The sequence below is a fragment of the Mobula hypostoma genome, chromosome 13 (assembly GCF_963921235.1).
Source record: "Mobula hypostoma chromosome 13, sMobHyp1.1, whole genome shotgun sequence".
Classification (NCBI taxonomy): domain Eukaryota; kingdom Metazoa; phylum Chordata; class Chondrichthyes; order Myliobatiformes; family Myliobatidae; genus Mobula; species Mobula hypostoma.
Genome location: NC_086109.1, coordinates 88,379,389 through 88,402,176, shown reverse-complemented (window position 1 = coordinate 88,402,176; position 22,788 = coordinate 88,379,389). Strand labels below are relative to the sequence as shown.

At 43.6% G+C, this 22,788-nt stretch overlaps 1 protein-coding gene across 1 annotated transcript; it reads left to right on the top strand.

The window, feature by feature from the left end:
* The first annotated feature begins 4,326 nt into the window (after positions 1–4,326).
* LOC134355760 (transmembrane emp24 domain-containing protein 3-like) lies at positions 4,327–19,615 on the top strand. Its single transcript, XM_063066133.1, has 3 exons — positions 4,327–4,752; positions 14,814–15,062; positions 18,278–19,615. The coding sequence occupies exons 1-3, from the start codon at positions 4,390–4,392 to the stop codon at positions 18,518–18,520; spliced, it is 855 nt and encodes a 284-aa protein (XP_062922203.1). The 5' UTR covers positions 4,327–4,389; the 3' UTR covers positions 18,521–19,615.
* Positions 19,616–22,788: the final 3,173 nt, after the last annotated feature.

Below are 22,788 nucleotides of genomic sequence, written 5' to 3'. Positions count from 1 at the left end.
AAATATATCGCCAGTCTTTCATTGTTGCTGAGTTTAAATGCTGGAACTTCTTCCCCAGCAGAACTATAGGAGGACCTTCACCAGGACAGTGGCAAATATCTACATTCGGTGCGTGGAGAATTATTTTCCAAATTTGCTATTTAAGAATTTTGCACTACAAATATCCTCACATCCTAGACACTCAGTTCAAAGAAGTGGCTTCTCTCCATTGACCCTACATTGGCTTTCCATCTCAATGTCTTATTCATTCTCCTATTTTTAAATTTCCCTATACCTCAGCCCTAAACGTTGACTGTTTATTTCTCTCTGTAGATGCTGCCTGACCTGCTGAGTTCCTCCATTTTGTGTGCGTTGCTAGATTTCTAGTATCTGCAGAATCACTTGTGTTTATATTTCTTCCTGCCCATTTTGGTCCTGTCAATCCACATTTCACAAAGGCGGGCAAGTCGAGCTAACGCTCTTGGACTGTATGCCTTGGAGTTTAGAAGAATGAGGGGGGACCTCATAGAAACATTTCGAATGTTGAAAAGCATGGACAGAGTGGATGTGGCAAAGTTGTTTCCCATGATGGGGGAGTCTAGTACGAGAGGGCATGACTTAAAGATTGAAGGGCGCCCATTCAGAATAGAGATGCAAAGAAATTTTTTTAGCCAGAGGGTGGTGAATCTATGGAATTTGTTGCAACGGACGGCAGTGGAGGCCAGGTCATTGGGTGTAATTAAGGAAGAGATTGATAGGTATCTGAGTAGCCAGGGCATCAAAGGTTATGGTGAGAAGGCAGGGGAGTGGGACTAAATGGGAGAATGGATCAGCTCATGATAAAATGGCGGAGCAGACTCGATGGGCCGAATGGCCGACTTCTGCTCCTTTGTCTTATGGTCTAAGTCAGCAATAAAGCCGAAGCAGAGAATTCCAATTTCTCCACTTCCCGTCATCCACCCCGCAACCCCCTTCAGTTTGTGCATCTGCTGCTCCATTTGACAAGGAGACTGGATTTCACAAAGGACTTTGCTGGGTCGGTTTCAGTACAGCTTCAGAAAGTGCTGCAGACTTGAGTGCAACATAATGAAGGTGCAAAAAGGTTCAAGTTCAGAGAAACACTAGTTTATTCCAAGGACGAAGAGCAAATAAAATTACTGAATCAGGAAGTTTATACTGAATATGGAGGGTGTTTTGTTTTTGTCTTAATTAAAATTGGTGAATAAACAGTTGTAATGTTTAAACAAACACTGCTCACTTGTAGAACAGGCGTCTAGAGTTCCATCCCTGCCTTGTGTTAAACCATCTCCTGTGGTTTTGTACATTCCTTCTAAGCTAATGGGCAATAATGAAACTCACTTTAAACAAAGCTCCCACAAGCCCTGAGGCATATGTGTGCAGAATGGGACTATTAGGCAAGGTACCCAATGGTTTGAAGTTTCTGATTACACACGGTCCCCTCCTCCCACCCACCCAACACCTCTGCATAAGTGAACGTACAATATTTTAACTAACAGCAGAAAATGCTGACCAGCTCCGGGAGGATGAGTGGAGCAGGGGATCCCAGCATTTTTTATGCCATGGGCCATAAGCAAAGGGTCCATTGAGAGCCCCTGGGATGGAGGAAGAGAGTTAATGTTTTGGTTCAAGGCCCTTTGTCAAACTCTGGAGATCTCAGAGAGGAAGTACAGGTTCACCACCCGCGTGGGTGACTTCTCTCACCTGAACTCTGAGCTGATTCCACAACCTATGGAACCACTTTCAAGGACTCTACAACACATGTTCTCAATATTATTGATTGGTTGATATTTTATTTTGGCAGTAATGCAACAGTATGGATGCCAACTGCCGTAAAAACTCAAAGAAGAAGAAGAAGATATATTATTTGTTTTTATTTATATTTGCACATTTTGTCTTTGTTTGCTCATTGGTGTTTGTCAGTCTCTGCGTGTAGTTTTTCATTAATTCTATTGTATTTCTTTGTTCTACTGTGAATACCTTCAAGAAAATCAATCTCAGTTTAGTATAAATAAATAATAAAGGCATCCGTTAGTCTTGCAAGACCATGGATCTGCGCCCGGAAAGTCTTCACTCTCCAGGGCGCAGGCCTGGGCAAGGTTGTATGGAAGACCAGAAGTTGCCCATGCTGCAAGTCTCCCCTCTCCACGACACCAATGTTGTCCAAGGGAAGGGCATTAGGACCCATACAGCTTGGCACCAGTGTCGTCGCAGAGTAATGTGTGATTAAGTGCCTTGCTCGAGGACACAACACGTTGCCTCGGCTGGGGCTCGACCTTACGACCTTCAGGTCGCTAGTCCAATGCCTTAACCACTTGGCTACATGCTCAGTTTAGTATAGGGTGACATATACGTACTTCAATAATAAATTTAGAATCAGAATCAGGCTGAATATCACCAGGATATGTCATGAAATTTGTTGTCTTTGTGGCAGCAGTACAATGCACGATAATAGAAAAAAACTTAAATTACAGTAAATATATATATATATATATATATATATAGATAGATTTTAGTTAAATTAAATAAGTAGTGCAAAATTAGAAATAAAAAAGTAGTGAGGTAGTGTTCATGGGATCAATGCCCATTCAGAAATCCAATGGCAGAGGTGAAGAAGCTGTTCCTGTATCATTGAGTGTGTACCTTCAGGCTTCTGTGCCTCCTTCCTGATGGTAACAATAAGAACAAAGATGATGGGAGTCCTTAACAATGGGTGCCGCCTATTTGAGGCATCGCTCCTTGAAGATGTCCTGAATACTATGGAGGCTAGTGCCCATGATGGAGCCAACTAAGCTTACAAGTCTCTGCAGCTTATTTCGATCCTGTGCCCTACCCCCCCCCCATCCTCCAGACTCTTCCTATCCATGTACCCACCTATATGTCTTTTAACATTGTAACTGTAATTAAAAAGTTGGCAATTCCTCAATTCCTTTCTACCACATATGCTGCTTGTCCCTTGCCCCCAAGTTTCTCCAGCAGATTGTGTGTGTTGCTTTAAATGAGATGTGTAGGGCAAGTTTCATTTCTCTGCACAAAGTGTACGTGCCTGGGAAAGTGCTGATGATTGGTATGATCCGTTGGACACCTGAATATAAATGGAATAGAGAGATATGGATCATGTGCAGGCAGAAAGTGTTGGTTTAATTTGGCATCATGTTTAACAGAGACATCATGAGCCAAATAACCTGATTCAGTGCTGTACCATTCTATACTCAGTGGTTACTTTAGTAAATACCTGCAGTACCTAACGAAGTGGCCACTGGGTGTACTTTCATGGTTTCTGCTGCTGTAACCCAAGGTTCGACGTGTTATGCATTCAGAGATGCTCTTCTGCACACCACTGTTGTAACGGGCGGTTATTTGAGTTACTGTCGCCTTCCTGTCAGCTTGAACCAGTCTGACCTTTCTCCTCCCATCTCTCACATTAACAGGGCGTTTTTCACCCATAGAACTGCACTCATGGAACATTTTTTTTGTTGTCTTTCACCACCGTTCTCTGTAAATTCTAGAGACTGTTGTGCATGAAAATTCCAGGAGATCAGCTGTTTTTGAAATAGTCAAACCACCCTGTATGGTACCAATGATCATTGGATAGTCAAAGTCACTTAGATCATATTTCTTCCCCGATCTGATGTTTGGTCTGAACAACAACTGAACCTCTTGACCACGTCTGCACGCTTTTATGCATTGAGTTGATGCCACATGATTGGCAGATTATATTATTGCATTAACGAGTGGTGGTACAGGTGTACCTAATAAAGCGGCCACTGAGAGTATGGAATTACGTCTCTACCAAAGGAGGTGTCAGGCGCTCCTTCTTTCCGCTAGCCTGCAGACTGCCACTGGGTAAGGTGTGACACCTGCTTGGCACCCCCCCCCACACACACACACAAAATCAAGGTCACTTGAAGCCATGCTGTATGAGCAGTTGGTGCATATCACGTCCTGGTTATGCGTCCACTGATGCCAAGCAGACAATCTCTGAAGAGTATTGATAATGTCTGGGGTCACCTGTCTTGTAAAGGCAGTGTCCAGGCGAAGGCAATAGCAAGCCACTTCTGTAGAAAAATTTGCCAAGAACAGCCTTGATTATGGAAAGACCATGATCGCCCATGTCATACGACACAGCGCATAACGACGACACCTCTATAATTGTATTCCTTTGCATTTTGAAAAATGAATTTTCTTTTTACGCATTAGAAGCTGAATTTTAAAGAGGTAATGAATAAACATCTGACAGCTAAAATAAGCGAAAGAATAAGACTTTGAGATGGCAAACCCATGAAATAAACTAGTATAGATGCAACGGGCCGAATGGTTATTCTATGAGTAGCTGTGGATTTCCCTGGTCAGAGGGAAAAGTTTCAGCAAGTCAGCAGATCGGGTCCAAGGATGAACGTGGGATTTAATCCTGATCGCGCCGTGCTGAAAATCCAGCGGTTTCAACAAGCCTCCAGGCACGATCCCTCTCCCGGTAGCTCCAGTCTTCGGTGCCACGTCAGGCTGAGGCGGGCGATGCGGAGGGCGGAGCCGGTCCGGACGCGCAACAATTCCCAGGTCTGTGGACTGGGAGCCTCGAGGCGACCTGAACTTTCTCCCGCCTCGGCGATGATCACGCTTATCTTTCTCCTCCTGCCGCTGCCGCCCTTGGCTTTGGCCAGTTTGTCGAAGTTCGCGTTCGTGCTGGCCGGCGGAGATGTCCAATGTTTCTTCGAAGAGATCGAAAAGGACACCGAGTATCATTTCGTGTTCCAGGTAAGGTCCGTGGGTTTCCTGGGAAGATAGAATACACAGAAACACAGAGAGTCTGCGGATACTGGAAATACGGAGTAATGCACAGTGGAAGAACTCAGCATCTATAGGAGGAATAAAGAGTCGACATTTATTTTAGTTTATTTATTTACAGCCAACACCTTCCATCACACAAGTTCGGAGTGATGCAGATGGGCATTTATGTTGCGCCGTTCACTAACTCCATTGTCTCACAAATACTTCAACAGCGAACGGATTACTTCACTGAAGTGTCGGGCTGTTGTAGTGCAGGAAACGAGCGCTTTCGGGTTTCACAAGTTCTCACAGACAGCGCAGTGAGAATGAGAGATGGGTGTTCGCTGATAGATATTGACCGGGTCGTCTGCCCTTCTTTGTAGTGATAGCCTGGAACTTTTTGTAATGGGAGAGTTCATATCTGACTTAACAGTGCCACACATCCATTCCACAGAGTGCCTGAGTGCCTAACTTCACAACCTTACGCAAATCCCATTTGCCAATCTTATAGTGATTTGTCATCATTTTTTTCCTACACAATAAACAGTGTTACGTACCCCGTAACTAGGTTGCCAAACCAGCAGAAATGGACCACTTAGTTGGAGTCTGGATTACTGGAACTATGAAAGTTTTATTAAAGAAATAAGTAACACAGTACTCTAATGGTAAGGATATAAATGCAACGGGTTAGCAGTGATAAAACACACGCATGTACACAGAACTAGGATAATAGGAATCAAGCTCTATCGCAGTCTAAGGGTAAAATGATCAGTCTCAAGTGACGCAGAGTTCAGTTCAGCTGAGTACAGTTCGCAGCAATCGCTGTTGTGCCGTTGGGGGGAGGGGGAGAGGGAGAGGGGGAGGGGGAGGGGGAGGGGGAGGGGGAGGGGGAGGGGGAGGGGGAGGGGGAGGGGGAGGGGGAGGGGGAATGATGATATGCAAATCGAATTCAGACAGACCTTGATGTTCCTCTGCAGTTAGCCTTTCGGGCGAGCCCTTTTTAAATGTCTTCTGAGGTCACTGACTGTGATCCCTCCGTTCCGGATACGTTCATTCTTCCGTGATGAACCCGGCACCCAGGCAAGGGCAGACACACACACCAGGTTCCCGCCGATCGTACCTTTTCACCCTGTGCGTCTATGGTCGGTCCCGCCACCAGACCTGCAAAACTCCCACCGACTTGTGGGGGGCACACCGCACTTCCAGGGTCTCATTATCTCGTGGTGTGTCTTGCCTTAGCGAACCTGTTCCTTTTATCTCCCAGCTGGGGTATCGCCTGTCCATCAAACTTCAAACAGTTCAGGTTCAAAGCAACCAGTCTGACAATACTCGGAACTGTGTCTCTTTTCGTTAATCTCTCTCGTCTCTCATTAACATTTCTGAATGCTGCTCCATTGTCTCACTTATCTCTCTCATTAGCATCAATCTTCTGATAACTTGGTCCTTCGTCACAACAGAATGTGTTTAATTAAAAATAAATTACTAATCGAGAAACTTCTGCAATTCAGATAAAATATTAAAATGTACGTTATGACATTAATAACTTCCACAGAAGTTATTATGTTATTGGTAGTCTAGATGATGATCAAACAAGAGAGTTAACAATCCTGATACACCTTCCTTTTATGGAACACAGGTGAAAATACTTCAAGAGTTCAGTGTCTTTCAGAATCAGAATCAGGCTTAATATCTCTGGTGTATGTCATGAAATTTGTTGGTTGGCAGTAGCAGTACATTGCAATACATGACAATAAAAAGTATAAATTATATAAGTAGTGCAAAAATAGAGCAGAAACAAACTGAAGTAGCATTGGTGGGTTCATTGTCCATTCAACAATCTGATGGTGCAGGGGAAGAAGCTGTTCCTAAAACGTTGAATGGGGTCCTTCAGGCTCCTGTACCTCCTCTTGAGTGGTAGCAATGCGAAGAGGGCATGAATAACATTACAGAGATGAAATGCCCATCTTTCGGCCAACACGATCTTTTGTTGTGAGCGATTTTGGGCCCCTTATCTAAGAAAGGATGTGCTGACACTGGAGAGGGTTCAATGGAGGTTCATGAAAACTGATCCCAGGATTGAAGAGCATTTGATGGCTCTGGACCTGTGTTCATTGGATTTCAGAAGAATGAGGGGTGACCTCATTGAAACCTGTCAAATGGCGAAAGGCCTTGATAGAGTGGATGTGACAGGACGTTTCCTATGGTGGGAGAGTCTAAGACCAGAGCGCACAGCCTCAGAATAGAGAGGTGTCCTTTTAGAATGGAGATGAGGAGGAATTTGTTAGTCAGGGAGTGGAGAATCTGTGGGATTTGTTGCCAGGGGTGGCTGTGGAGGCTAAGTCTTTATGTATATTTAAGGCAGAGGTTGATAAATTCTTGATTGGTCACGGCATGAAGGGATACAGCGAGAAATTTATTAGACTATAGTACATATGTTCAGTTCTACATGCAGATTCTTTAGGAATCTAGTCCTTTACTCATACATCGGCTCCTTCAAGCATGAAAGGATCCCCACCCCCCATCCACCCCGAAACTTCACTCCTGTGACTGACCAGTCCAGCAATGAGTAGCTTGGGTATTTAGGTCCTTCTTGAATTTATAGGAGTGACCTCACCATCTTGACTTAACATAACTGCCTACAGGATTCATTGCTCTGCAGTAGAGGTTAAGAGCTGGCGTCTCAGGAAGGCAACATCCATCATTAAGGACCCTTGCCATCCAGGACATGCCCTCTTCTTGTTACTACCATTGGGGAGGAGGTACAGGAGCCAGAAGATACACACTCGATGTTTTAGGAACGGCTTCTTCCCTCTGCCAACGTATTTCTGAAAGGTCCGATGAACCCATGAACATGATCTCCCTCTTTCTCTTTTACACTCTTAATTTATTTTTATTTTGTACCTTACATTAATTTGCTAGGCCTGCTCTGTACTGCTGCCGGAAAACAACAAATTTCGCAGCAGAGTGGCGTAGCAGTTAGTGTAACACTTTGCAGCAGCGGGGATTGGAAGATCGGGGTTCTGTCACAATTCAAACTGGCTAATAGAGCTAGGCAGAGATGACAAGGCCAATCTTTCCTGCTCACCTGCCTATTAGGCTAATTATTAGTTCATTATTACCACCTGTGCCTTCTTTGTAGCCCTATATCAGTTCCTTCCCCATTCCCCCCCCCCCGCTACCCCCCACCCCCAGGTTTCTTTGCTCAGTCTTGGAATCATCTTTTGTAAGTGAGGCCTTGTGTTTGATTCTAGGGATCTCTAGTTAATGTTTTTTTTTGGATTTTAACTTTGTAAATTTTTTGAACCTTTTGCCTGTACCTTGCCTACTAAAGAATCCAATAAAGCCTTGTTGGATTCTTTTTCCTCTAATTTTGTGTTACCTGTCTCTAACAGTTGGGTTCACCATTACTCAGTGTGAGGGAAGTTAACACTGAAGAAGTTACTTAGTCGGCTGTGTCAGGTTAAAATCCTGCTGCTGTCTGTGAAGAGTTTGTATGTCCTCCATGTGACCGTGCAGGTTTCCTCCCCCATTTCAAAGACATACAGGTTAGGGTTAGGGAATACTATGTTCAAAGTTCAAAGTACATTTATTATCAAAGTACATATATGTCAACATATACAACCCTGAGATCCATTTTCTTGTGGGCATACTCAATAAATCCATAATGGAAAAATAACCATAATAGAATCAGTGAAAGACTGCACCAACATCGGTGTTCAGCCAGTGTACAAAAGACAGAGTGCAAATGCAAAAAGAAAGTTATGATACATAAGTAAGCAATACATATCAAGAACATGAGATGAAGAGTGTTTGAAAGTGAGTCCACAGGTTGTGGGAACATTTCAGTAATGGGGTGAGGAAAATTAACTCCTTTTTTTCGAGAGTCTGATGGCTGAGGGGTAATAACTGTTCCTGAACCTGGTGGTGTGAGTCCTGAAGCAATTTCCCCTGGGATTAATAAAGTATGACCATGACTATGATGGCAACAGCGAGAAGAGAGCATGTCCTGGGTGGAGGGGGTCCCTGATGATGGATGCTACTTTCCCGTGACACTTGGGTCACTTCTGCTGCTTCAGGCAGCATCTGTAGAGGGAAATGGATAGTTGATGTTTTTATTGGAATCTAAAATGTCCACAGGCCTTTCCCTCTTCCCAAGCTGCATAACCCATTGAGTTCTTCCATTAGTTTTTTTTAACGAATCCCAAATATTTTGAGTCCTTAAAATCAAAAAGCAGTAGCAGCAGGATTAGCCATGATAAACTTTAATAGGCTCATGAATAAACACAGAAGATGATGGAAATTTTTAGCAACACACAAAATTTGCTGGTGGAATGCAGCAGGCCAGGCAGCGTCTATAGGAAGAGGTACAGCCGACATTTCGGGTCAGGACTGATGAAGGGTCTTGGCCCAAAACGTCAACTGTACCTCTTCCTAGAGATGCTACCTGGCCTGCTGCGTTCACCAGCAATTTTTATGTGTGTTGCTTGAAATTCCAGCATCTGCAGACCTCCTCGTGTTTGCGTGAAATTTTTAGCAGGTCACTCCCAGTGGAAATATTAACTCTGTTTCTTTCTCCTCAAACGCTGCATAATTTGATGAATATTTATTGTACCTTTTTTCTTCACATTTAATGTTCAAAGTAAATTTATTGAAGTATGTATACTGTACGTCAGCAAATGATATCCTGAGATTCATTTTTTCAGGCATTCACAGCGAACAAATGAATACAATGGAATCAATGAAAAACAACAAGTTCAAAAGAAGATTGTACAAATTCAAAAGAAACAAATAATACATACAAATAAATAAATAATATTGAGAACATGAGCTGTAGATTTCTAGCTTGTGGATTAAGTTCAGAGTTCAAGTGAGTGAAGTTTATCCCTTTTGGTTCAGAAGCCTGATGGTTGAAGGGTAATGACTGTTCCTGAACCTGGTGGTGTGGGACCTAAGGACCGAAAAGATTAACAAATGATGAGCATTTGATGGCTTTGGGCCTGTACTCGCTGGAGTTCAAAAGAAGGGAGGGGGTGGTCTCATTGAGACCTGCGGAATATTGAAAGGCCTGGATAGAGTGAATGTGGAGAGGATGTTTCCTGTAGTGGCTGGATCTAGGACCAGAGGGCACAGCCTCAGAATAGAGGAACATCCATTTAGAACAGAGATGAGGAGGAATTTCTTTAACCAGAGGGTGTGAATCTGTGGAATTCATTGCCACAGATGGCTGTGGTAGCTAAGTCATTGCATATATTTAAAATGGAGGTTGACAGGTTCTTGATTAGTCAGGGAATCAAAGATTATGGGCAGAAGACAGGAGAATATGGTTAAGAGGAATAATAAATTAACCATGATGGAATGGTGGAGCAGACTTGATGGGCCAAATAGCCTAATTCAGCTCCTGCATCTTGTGGTCTTATTATTCATAGTTGCTTATCAGATTCTGGGAACGCTAACAATGACACGCCTCTGCAGCTGGCATTAGGACACAGAACATTTTGATGTATATTGGTGACCTGGAGGTGTATTATTTCAAAGTTTGAAGTGAACATGAAACTTGGAAATGGGTTTAAAATGGGGGATTGTAGAAGACTTCAAAAGACAGGTTGACGAAACACACAAACAGTTGAAATTTAACACTTTACTTTAAAATTGGAAAGAAGTAAATTGGTAAATAGTTTTATTATTGTCACATTTACTGGGGTACAGTGGACAGCCTGGCTTGCACACCATCCATTCATTACAACTGTGCTGCGAGGTACAACAATAAAGAAGGTATGAACAAAGTAATATAAATTAAAAGATACAGTTTTAATTAGGATTAAGAAACAAGGGTCCTTCTAATCAAATACAGAAATCTATGAAAGCAGAAAGGCAACTTGTTAGGCACAGGATCTCCGGCTTTCTAAGTAAAGGGTTGGATTACAAGGGCTGACTTCTTGCAAGTACAGGTTTGCATCTTCTATGGGTGTCTGTCTAATGCTGGGCAGCACTTCTTAGCAAGAAAGCCAAGGTGTTGGAGAGTTACCAGGCGGTACCAGTTACACAGAGAGCTTGAGGAACCAGGATTACCCTTCTACAGAGTCGGTATAGGGAGAGGTTCAGCAGGCTGGGACTTCCTTCCTAAGATCAGGTCCGTGACACTCCAAAGGGGGAAAGTAAGCAATATGAAGAGTTTTTCAGAGTTGTATATGGATGCATGCTTTGATAATAAATGAACCTGTGAATATATTGGCACCAATGATGTAAGTAGGAAAAATGAGATCCTAAAGAGAGAATTCAGGGAGCTAGGTAGAAGGCTGAAAAACAAGACTTCCAAGGTAGTAATCTCTGGATTGCTGCTTGTGCCACGTGTCAGTGAGGGTAAGAATAGGATGATTTAGCAGTTGAATGATTGGCTGAGGAAATGGTACAGGGGAGCAGAGCTTCAGATTTCTGGATCATTGGGATCTCTTCCGGGGATCTCTACCTATACAAAAGGTAGAGGTTACAACTAGACCCTAGGGGACCAATGTCCTTGCATACGTGTTTACCTGAGCTATTGGGAAAGGCTTAAACTAATTTGGCAGGGGTTGGGAACTAGAGTGAAAGGGCTGTTGGTTTACAAGCAGAGACAGTGTGTTGTGAAACTCATGAAAAACAGGCAGATGATAAGGCAAAATTGCAAGCAGTGGGATGAGTTTCAGTGTTAAAAGGGGGACAAAATTGAAAAGGGTGATGGATACAGGACTGAAGGTGTTATATTCGAATACTCCCAGTCTATGGAATAAAGTAGATGATCTTGTAGCACAGGTAAAGATTAGCAGGTATGATGTAGTGGGCATCACTGAGGTATGGCTGAAAGAACATAGTTGAGAGTTTAGCATCCAAGGACACGCATTGTATCGAAAGGACAGGCAGGTAGGCAGTAAGGATGGCATGGCTCCTTTCGTAAAAGATGAAATCAAATCCTGAGAAAGGGGTGGCATAGGATTGGAAGATATAGAATCCTTTTGGGTAGAGTTTAAAAACTGTGTGCGTAAAAAGACCCTAGCAGGATTATATAGAGGTTTCCAAACAGTAATTGAAACGTGGAAGCATACACTGGACAACCAATTTTTTCAAAAGTGTTGCTTCCACAGAATTTTTCTTTGTTTATGATATACTGCTTGAAGCGGAACACAGATATAATTTCAGACTACTTGTATCACGTAGGAATTTGGAGAAACAAAAAGTAATTTTTAATTGAATATAATGCATTTAGTTGCAAAATGGCGCTAATGCTTTGCACTAGTTTAACTAAGCTAAAAATGTTTGGTTAATGATTTTAATTTGTACTCAGTGTCTGAGGCTTCTCGTTTAAGTTTCCAACAATAATCAGCCAGCAATGATGGATTCCAGTTGCCCTGATATCATTTCTCCATGACTGCAATGTCATGGTGAAACCTTTCACCATGCTTGTCACTGACAGCACCAAGATTTGCAGGGAACAAGTCTAAATGGGAATGCAGAAAATAAATATTCAGTGACATGTTGCACTTCATGGTTTTGTATGCTTGAAGCATCTTGTCAACTAGCTGCACATAGTTTGGTGAAGCTGTAGTTGCCAAGAAAATTATCAGCAACATTCTTGAATGCCTGTGATGCAATTTTCTCTGGTCCCACTGGGTATTCTTCAAGTTGCTTGTCATTGATGACCTGTTTGATTTGTGGACCAACAAAAATGCCTTCCTTAATCCTGGTATCAGTTATTCTGACTTGAATTATGATTTGAAGTAACAAATATGAGTGTTTAAAATGGTGCATGATTGGGAAATTTCATGGTGATTTTCATGATCAGTACCCCAATATCCATAACGTACACCCAAAAGCCATAACATACACCCAAAAGTATTCTGGAAGCAAAATCTTTGTTGACCAGTGATATTGATGTTAACACTGAAGAGAGAATGGTAACAGTGACTATGTTACTAACAAGATGAAGCCCAGACCAATCAAGGGATGCATGGGTTTGAATCCCTCCAAAACAACTAACAGGTAATAAATTTAAAATCTAATAATTCATTAAAGCAGGAACTTCCCATAACTCCTTATGGCATAAAAGGTGGCTGTCTGGTCCATCGAGTCTCTGCTGTTCCCAGCAATCCCATTCCCCCCAATTTATTTTCCCTCCAACCTATTCTTTCTCACACATGACCATTAACACTCCCCCTACCCCTAGGGCCTGTACCTGTGCCATATTGTATGTTCTATATGTAATAGACTGAGTTGCCTCTGTCTATAGAAGTCTACTTTTTTAAAATTTGGATTCAGTTTTTGTTACTCTTGCTGACCCGTGTTAGAGCTGATGAACACAAATATTTCTTAATGTGGATGCAATCTTCCTATATGAATCTTTTTATTCATTCAAAGGATGTGGGCTTCATGGGCTCAGCCAGCACTTAATTGCCCCTCCATAATTATCCTGGGGAAGGTGGTGGAGAGCTGCCATCTTGAACGATACAAGTCCCTGAAATATAGGTATAGAGAGGAAGCTTCAGGATTTTGACCTAGCAATGGTGTAGGAATGGCAATATGTATAATCTCTAAGTCAGTACGGTGTGTGGCTTGGACGGAACTTCCAGGTGGAGGTGATTGTTTTGCTGGTCTTGTCCTTCCCACCTGTTAGTGGTGATATGTTTGGAAGAGTATCATAAGCACAAGAAATTCTGCAGATGCTGGAAATCCAGAGTAAACACACAACATGCTGGAGGAACTCAACAGATCGGGCAGCACCTATGGAGAGGAATTAAGAATGAGCATTTCGGGCCGAGGGGAAGTGAGTCAGGTTAAGAAGGTGGGAGGGAGGGTAGGAGGGCAAGCTAGAAGGTGATAGGGGAATAAGGTGAGATGCTGGGAAGTGATTGCTGGAAAAGTTAAAGGGCTGAAGAAGAAGGAATATGATAGAAGAGTGTGGACCATGGGAGAAAGGAAAGGAGGAGGAGCACGGGGGGGGGGGTTGGGAAGGTGAGGAGAAAAGGGGTAAGAGAGAGCCAGAATGGGGAACAGAAAAGGCGAGAAGGGAGAGGGGTGAAATTACTGTGAGTTGGAGAAATCGGTGTTCATGCCATCAGGTTGGAGGTCACCAACTCTTCATTCCTTTCTGTAGATGCTGCCTGACCTGCAGAGTTCTGCCAACACTTTGTGTGTATGTTGTGTAAGGAGATGGTAAGTTACTGCAGTGTGCCCTGTAGATAGTATAAACCAGGGGTTCCCAACCTAGTGTCTGTGGACCCCTTGCTGAATGGTATTGGTCCATGGGATAAAAAAGGTTGTGAACCCCTGGTATAAACTGCTACCGCTGTGGAGTGAGTGTTTAGTCTGGTGAACGAGGTCCAGTAACCCATTAAAAGACCAAAAAGAGGCAAATAAATAAATATTACAAAGAAAAGGAATAGTGCCGTAGTGTTCATGGACCGTTCAGAAATCTGATGGCAGAGGGGAAGAACTTGTTGAGTGTGGGTCTTCAGGCTCCTGCACCTCTTCCCCAGTGGTAATAATAAGAAGTGGGCATGTCTCAGAAGGTGAGGGACCTTAGTGATAGATGCTGCCTCCTTGAGGCATCATCTCTTGATGTCCTTGATGGTCGGGACGCTTGTGCCCATGATGGAGCTGTCTGAGTCTACAACCTTTCCTGCAATCTGTGTGATCCTGTGCATTGGATCCTCCCTCCATGTGATGATGCAACCAGTCAGGCAGATGTGTTGATTAAGTGTGAGCATCTGTGAGGGGGTCACAGTTTGAGGATAGAGGGGAAGCCTTTTAGGACCGAGATTAGGAAAAACTTCTTCACACAGAGGGTGGTGAATCTGTGGAATTCTCTGCCACAGCAAACTGTTGAGGCCAGTTCATTGGCTATGTTTAAGAGGGAGTTAGATATGGCCCTTGTGGCTACAGGGGTCAGGGGGTATGGAGGGAAGGCTGGGTTCTGAGTTGGATGATCAGCCATGATCATAATAAATGGCGGTGCAGGCTCGAAGGGCCGAATGGCCTACTCCTGCACCTATTTTCTATGTTTCTATTATTCCCAACAGGTGATTGCGGGTGGACACTATGATGTAGACTGCTTCATTGAAGACCCCAAAGGGCAACTGGTCTACAGAAAACACAAGATACACCAAGAAAAACTCAAAGAAAAGGCAGAGATGTCAGGCGTCTACAAGTTCTGCTTTGGCAACCAGTTCTCCAGCTTCACCCAGAAGAAGATTATTTTCCTCCTTAAGATAGGCAAGATGTCTCCAGTTGTCTCTGATGACTCCAAAAAACCTACCGCTCTTACCCAGGTTAGCTGACAGTGACAACAGTTGTGAACATCTGCTTAGTTCACCTAAAAAAGGGCCTGTCAAAGTAGATGGCTTTGAAAGGTTGCAGGGTGTGGTTCTGAGGATATACTGACTCTACAGTTGTGAGTTCAAGTCCAATCCAGAGATGGGAATACTGGTATACAGGCTAGTGCTCCAATGCAGAGGTGAGGGATGGTTGGACTAACAATAATACTAGCATCTGGATAAGGTGTTCAAGTCATAGGACATTACAGCATAAAAACAGGCCCCTCACCCCACCTAGTCCATGCTGAACTATTATTCATCCTAGTCCCATCAACCCGCACCCTAACCATAGACCTCCATATCCTTCCCGTCCATGGAACTATCCAAATTTCTCATGTGTTGAAATCAAACCGACATCCACCAGTTCCACTGACAGCTCATTCCACACTCTCACCACTTTCTGAGTGTAGTTGTTCCCCCTCATGTTTCCCTTAAACATTTCACCTTTCACCCTTAACCCATGACCTGTAGTTGTAGTCTCACCTAACCTCAGTGGAACAACCCTGCTTGCATTTACCCTGTCAAGACCCCTCATAATTTTGTATACCTCTATCAAACTTCCCCTCAGTCACCTGTTAACGCTTGATTCTATTTACTTAAGTAAACATAAAAAAAGCCTGCAGCAATACTTTGAAGAACAAGGGAGTTATTTATCCTTTGGTTAACATGGCTGTAAGATTTTTAAAAATTTGACGAAAAATTCTTGCCTGAAATGTTAACTGTTTTTTCTGTTGCAGATGCTGCCTGACCTGCTGAGCGTTTTGGCTTCTTCTGTTTCTATTACAGCTAAAATATCACACTCAGTGGCCACTTTATTAGGTTCACCCTTACACTTTGTTAATACAAATGTCTAATCAGCCAGCCATGTGTCAGCAGCTCAATGCATAAAAGCATGCAGACATGGTCAAGAGGTTGAGTAGTTTTTCAAACCAAATATCAGACTGTGATCTCAGTGACTTTAAACGTGGGATGATTAATGGTGCCAGATGGGGTAGTTTGAGTATCTCAGAAACTGTAGGTCTCCTGGGATTTTCACAAACAAGTCTCTAGAGTTTACAGAGAATGGTGCGAAAAATGAAAAAGAAACATCCGGTGAGTGGATATTCTCTGGGCAAAAACATCTAGTTAACGAGAGAGATCAGAGGAGGATGGCCAGACTAGTTCAAGCTGACAGGAAGGTGACAGTAACTCCCATCACCACATGTTACAACCGTGGTTTGCAGAACAACATCTTAGAACGTATAACCTGTCAAACCTTGAAGTGGACAGACTACAGCAGCAGAAGACCATGAACAGGAGGTACCGAATAAAGTGTTCACTGAGTGTAGGTGCTTAATGATACCTCCAGTGTACAAACTCACCACAATGTTTGCTACGTTACAGCCATATCTGTCCTTCAAGGAAGTATTTTCTTGGTTGTGTGCTGATTTGGGGTTTTCTGAGAGTGAAAAATTCAGTACATAAGTGCAAGAGTTCCTTTTAGTCTTCTGGAATTTATTTTCTTAACATTGTGACAACAAAATGTTGTATTTTGAAAAAGGATATGAAGGGGCATGGTGAATGAAAAAGTGATGCTGAGATATATCCTAGGATGTGCTGGGAGACATCAGTGATGTTACCTGGGGACATCAGGTGTTTCGGGTCTTTCAACATCAGACACCCTTGCCCAGGCAACCCAGCCAGGGATGATCATGCTGCGGCTGCATCCAGCAGCATTGGTCCACAGGGCACAACTCTTAACCCATAGCCATCTAGAGGCTCCCTCAGCAGCCTTTGTGCAAGCTCCTTTCTCTGCAGCCCCTGCAATGCCAAGGAGAGATCAGGTTCCACAACATGAGCTGCCGACAAAACCTCTACCCACCTCTGTAGGCTCCACCCTGTCTCTGGCACTGCTCTACCAGCAAGAAGACAAGTTACTTGGAGTGATGATTTGGGCTCATTTGCGAGGCGTATGGAGGACAAGAAGGAATGAAATTTTGATGCAGCTTTACAGGAAATTGCTGGAATCCCAGTTGGAGTACTGAGTGCAGTTTTAAAGATAGCTGGAAATAAAGATTAGATTAGATTATTAGATTATGAGGACACGCAATCCTCTTTTATTGTCATTTAGTAATGCATGCATTAAGAAATGATACAATGTTCCTCCAGTGTGATATCACAGAAACGCAAGACAGACCAAGACTGAAAAACTGACAAAAACCACATAATTATAACATATATAGTTACAACAGTGCAAGCAATACCGTAATTTGATAGAAGAACAGATAATGGGCACGGTAAAAAGTCTCAAGGTCTCTCGAAAGTCCCAACATCTCACGCAGACGGTAGAAGGAAGAAAACTTTCCCAGCCATGAGCTTCCAGCGCCGCAAACTTGCCGATGCAGCACCCTGGAAACACCCAACCACAGTCCGACTCTCAGTCCGTCCGAAAACTTCGAGCCTCCAACCAGCCCTCCGACACCGAGCACCATCTCTGCCTAGCGTTCGACCCCAGCTCCAGCCGCCAGCAACAGGTAAAGCCGAGGATTTGGGGCCTTCCCCTCCGGAGATTCTCGATTGCACAGTAGCAGCGGCAGCGAACCGGGCATTTCAGAAGTTTCTCCAGATGTTCCTCTGTGCTCCTCACGTCCATCTCCATCAAATCAGGATTGTGCACGGCTCCCTATTTAACAGGATTAGTTTTATTTGTCACATCTACATCACAACATTGAAACACACAGTGAAATGCGTTGTTTAGCATCGATGACCAACAGAGTCCCGCAGCCCACAAGCATTGCCACACTTCTGCTGGCAACATAACATGCCCACAACTTACTAACGAAGACCTGTACATCTTTGAACTGTTGGAGGAAACCGGAGCATCCAAAGGAAAGTCACGGGGGAGAACATACTCCCTCCTTACAGATAGCGTCAGGAATTGAACCCCAATGACAATCGCTAGCACAGTAAAGCATTATGGTAACCACTATGCTACTGTACTAGCCATGCATATAAGGAGAATTAGTTCTACACCATCCCAACCCAAGCCCCACAAGATCGATGACTGATCTCAACAAGGATTCTCAGCCTGGGGTGCATGGCATAAAAAAGGTCGGGAACTCCTGGCCTAGCGTGAATCTGATAGCCCATTGATTGGAACTCATTGTGATCCTTTCTTCTTCCCTCTTTAGCTGGAGTCTTCCTGTACCACAATCTATTATTCTCTGAGGCACGTGATTGACCTGCAGTCACTACAACGCTTGCAGGCACTGATCGACTGGCTGCATGCAGGAAGTATCAACACCCAAGTCCTGTACTGGGCAGTGAGCCAGACCGTCAGCCTTCTCCTGGTTACCATTGGACAGGTGATTGTCCTGAAGAGGTTCTTCACTGAGAAAAGGGCGAGTGTGTGCGCAGCTGGTACTAGAACCTAGCACCACTTATCCACTGAATGCTGTACCCTCAGTAATTGCCTGAGCTGTGTCACAGCAGAGTAGTTATTATGTAATGACAGAGATTAATGAAAAAAGATATTTTTATTTGTCACATGTACATCGAAACATCCAGTTGCATAAATGGCATATTTCACTGCATGTTTTGATGTTCAAAGTACATTTTTTTATCAAGTTATGTACGCCGTATGCAACCTTGAGATTCATCTACTTGCAGGCCCTCACAAAACAACGAAACACAATAGAATTCGTGAAACATCCCACACGGCAAAGACCAACAAACATCCAATGTGCAAGAAAGAGCAAATTGTGCAAAGCAGTAAAAAAGTAAACAAATAACGCACAGAGCATGAACCGCAGATTCCCCGACAGTGAGTCTGCATCAAAGCAGACAGCATGGTCTCTGTTACTTTGCACCATTGTGACTGAGTTCAAGCCAGCAGACCAGACTGATGCTGTCACTTGGCACATCAAGCCTGCTCAGAGGTATAGTTGATCAATCAATGGTGGGGATATTAGGGGCAGCATGGTAGCATAGTGGTTAGCTCAACACTTTACAGTACCAGTGATCCAGGTTCAATTCCCGCCACCGCCTATGAGGAGTTTCTGCATTCTTCCCATGGGTTTCCTCTGGGTGCTCTGGTTTCCTCCCACAGTCCAAAAACATGATTGCTCATTATAAATAGCACCATGATTAGGCCAGGGTTATATCAGAAATTGCTGGGCAGTGCAGCTCGAAGGGCCGAAAGGCCTACTCTGCGCAGTATCTCAATAAAGTAAAATAAAAACATTTGGGTACTCAGATTCATTCCTGACACCATTGATTTTTGAGCATCTGGGTTTTCTGTCCCCAGAAGCTTTTAGACCATCTGTATGAGTTACTTTGTCCCAGCAAATGTGTTTGAGCATTCAGATATGTCTCCCACTGCAGATATGTAATTCAGAGGAAGCACTGTCAACCCAAAGTATTGAAGTAAACAATGTCATTGTACCTATTGAAGCTGTATAGACTTACCTATAGTTTCCTTTGATCTTAAGGGTTACAAAATGTGATGTACTTTGAGTTTGGGAGACTCTATTGAGAGGGTCTCCAGTAGAATACCTGATTCTTTTAATGAATAAAGACCATTATATCACTGGTTTCAGTCACTCCGGTGACCCAGATCCCAGTCACAACAGTCAGTAGCCTTCCAAGCATTTCTGTCTCTGATCTTAAGACCCTCCATGATATCTATCTCTTTGACAAAGGCTTTTGTCCCCAGCCATGATGTCTCTTGTAGAAACTGCAGTATTTGGGTCAGACAGCTTTTGTGGAGTAGTTGTACAAACAGTGTGTAGTATTTTCCACTTTTATTTCAGCTTTGTAGCACCTGCAGTATTTTGCTCTACAGTTATAATAGCCCTTGTCTGGGTTGCTGTTAATCTTTGCCAACTTGCATGAAGCGTCCAAAGTTGTCCTTGTTGCATTAAAAACTGTAAGACATAGGAGCAGAATCAGGCCATTCAGCCCAACGAGTCTGCTCTGCAATTCCATCATGGCTGATTCATTACCCCTCTCCACCCCATCCTCCTGCCTTCCCACCATAACCTTTGACATTCTTACCCATCAGCCTCTGCTTTAAATATACCCAGCGTCCTGGCCATCACAGCCATGTGTGACAATGAATTATACAGATTCACCACCCTCTGGCTAAAGAAATACCTCCTCATCTCTGTTCTAAAGGGACTTCCTTCTATCCTGAGGCTGTGCTCTCTGGTGCTAAACTCTTGCACTATAGGAAACGTTTATAAAGGCGTTTAGGGTCAATGTAAGTCATTGTATTTGCTGTGTCCCACACATCACTAAAGGGGTCAAGAGCTGAAAAATGGTGGGGCTGGGGTTGGGGGATTAAAACCAGTGGATTTGACCAACATTATATTAGCCTGAGAGTCATACAACTTGGAAAAAGAACCCTTGACCCAACGGATCTATGCCAGCCAAGATGTCCATCTAAGTCAGTCCAATTTTCCTGCATTTGGCCCATATTCTACTAAATCTAAGGGAAGCACGGTAACGTTGCAGTTAGTACAAGAGTTGAGATGTCATGTTGAAGTTGTACAAGACGTTGGTGAGGCCTAATTTGGAGTATTACGTGCAGTTTTGGTCACCCACCTACAGGTAAGATGTAAATAAGGTTGAAAGAGTACAGAGAAAATTTACAAGGATGTTGCCAGGTCTGGAGGACCTGAGTTATAAGGAAAGATTGACAAGGATAGGACTTTATTCCTTGGAGCGCAGAAGATTGAGAGGAGATTTGATAGAGGCATCCAAAATTATGAGGGGTATAGGTAGGGTGAATGCAAGCAGGCTATTTTCCACTGAGGTTGGGTGGGACTACAATTAGAGGTCATGGGTTAAGGGTGAAAGGTGAAATTTTAAGGTGAACACGAGGGGAAGCTTCTTTGCTCAGAGTGTCATGAAAGCGTGGAACGAGCTGCCAGCACAAGTGGTGCATGCAAGCTCGATTTCAACATTTAAGAGAAGTTTAGATAGGTTACATGGACAGTAGTGGGATGGAGAGCTATGGTCCCTTTGCAGGTTGATGAGAGCTGGCAGACTAAATGGTTCGGCATTGACGAGAGAGGCCTACTGGCCTGTTTCTGTGCTGTACTTTTCTACCACTCCATGACTAACACAGTGTGGTATCTGTAAAGTCGAGAGTCAATTCTTGCCACTGTCTGGAAGGAGCTTGTACACTCTCCCTGTGACTGGGTGGGTTTCCTTGGGTCTGGTTCCCACCCACATCTCAAAGGTGTATGGTTAAGGTTAGTAAGTTGTAGGCATGCAGTGTTGTTGCTGGAAGCATGACCACACTTGTGTGCCAAACAGTACAATCCTTGCTGATTTGATTTGACCAAATGACGCTTTTCACCGTATGTTTCCATGTACATGGGCCAAATAAATGTCATCTTCCTTTGTTGCTTTGAATCTTTCCTCATGTACCTCATATACCAGTCCAAGTCCCTTATAAATGTCATTATTGCACCTGCCCCAACACTTCCAGTGGTAAATCGTCCCGTAAACAGGACACCCTCTGGGTGAAAGGGTTGCCCCTTAGGCCCTTTTTAAATCACTTGCTTCTCACCTTAAGCCTATGCCCTCTGGCCCTTAATTCCCCAACCCCAGAAAAAAGACTGTATACATTTGCCCTGTCTATACCCCCCCATGATTATAGACAGCATTATTAGATTAGCAAAATCAGGATCTCTTGGTAGCAACCAAATTCAATTCTACTTTCCGTTCCCATTCTGACATATCAGTCCACAGCCTCCTCTTCTGTCACGATGAAGCCACACTCAGGTTGGAGGAGCAACATCTTATATTGCATCTGGGTAGCCTCCAACCTGAAGGAATGAACATTGATTTCTGAACTTCTAGTACTGACACACCCTCCTCTCTTTCACCATTCCCCATTCCTGTTTCCCTCTCTCACCTTATCTCCTGACCTACCCATTGCCTCCTTCTGTTGCTTCTTGTCCTTCCCCTTCTTCAATGGACTTCTTTACTCTCCTGTCAGATTCCCCCTCCTCAAGCCCTTTATTTATTTCACCAATTAACTTCCCAGCTCTTTACTTCACACCCTCTGCCTTCCTGGTTTCACCTATCTCTAACCTCCTTGTACTTCTTCCTCCTGTCCTCCCACCTTCTTACTCTGACTTCTCTTTCTTTCCAGTCCTGATGAAGGGTCTTGGCCTGAAATGTCAACTGTTTACTCTTTTCCATAGATGCTGCCTGGACAGCTGAGTTCCTCCAGCATTTTGTGTGTGCTGCTCTGGATTTCCAGCACCTGCAGATTTTCTCTTGTTTGCAGCACTATTAGATCACTCCTCATTATCCTACACTCCACAGAAAAAAATACCGGACTCCTCAACCTCCTCCTATAACTCAATCCCTCAAATCTTGGCAATATCTTCGTAACCCTTTGCTGCCCTTGTTTAGGCTTTAACGGTGCCTTTGCCGTAGCAGGGTGATCAAAACTGAATGCTCCAAATGTGTCCTCACCAACAGCAATAACAACTATACAGCCATCACCAGACCAGACTAGACCCCGAGCCAACAGAGAAAAGGTTGAGCAATGGTAGAGAGATCACAGCTCTTTCAATTTAAATATTTATGTTTCACTAAACTTGGCCAGATTGGCATAAATTCTTGGCAAATGGTATCACATGAAACTTGGAGACACGTTCAATGTGGTTTGGGCAAGATCAGT

Bases quoted from the DNA above. Each gene is read 5' to 3' on its own strand.
- LOC134355760 (XM_063066133.1), top strand. From the start codon at position 4,390: ATGAACGTGGGATTTAATCCTGATCGCGCCGTGCTGAAAATCCAGCGG. The intron at 4,753-14,813 runs GTAAGGTCCGTG...TATTCCCAACAG, and splicing joins AGTATCATTTCGTGTTCCAG to GTGATTGCGGGTGGACACTA. The intron at 15,063-18,277 runs GTTAGCTGACAG...TTCCCTCTTTAG, and splicing joins AACCTACCGCTCTTACCCAG to CTGGAGTCTTCCTGTACCAC.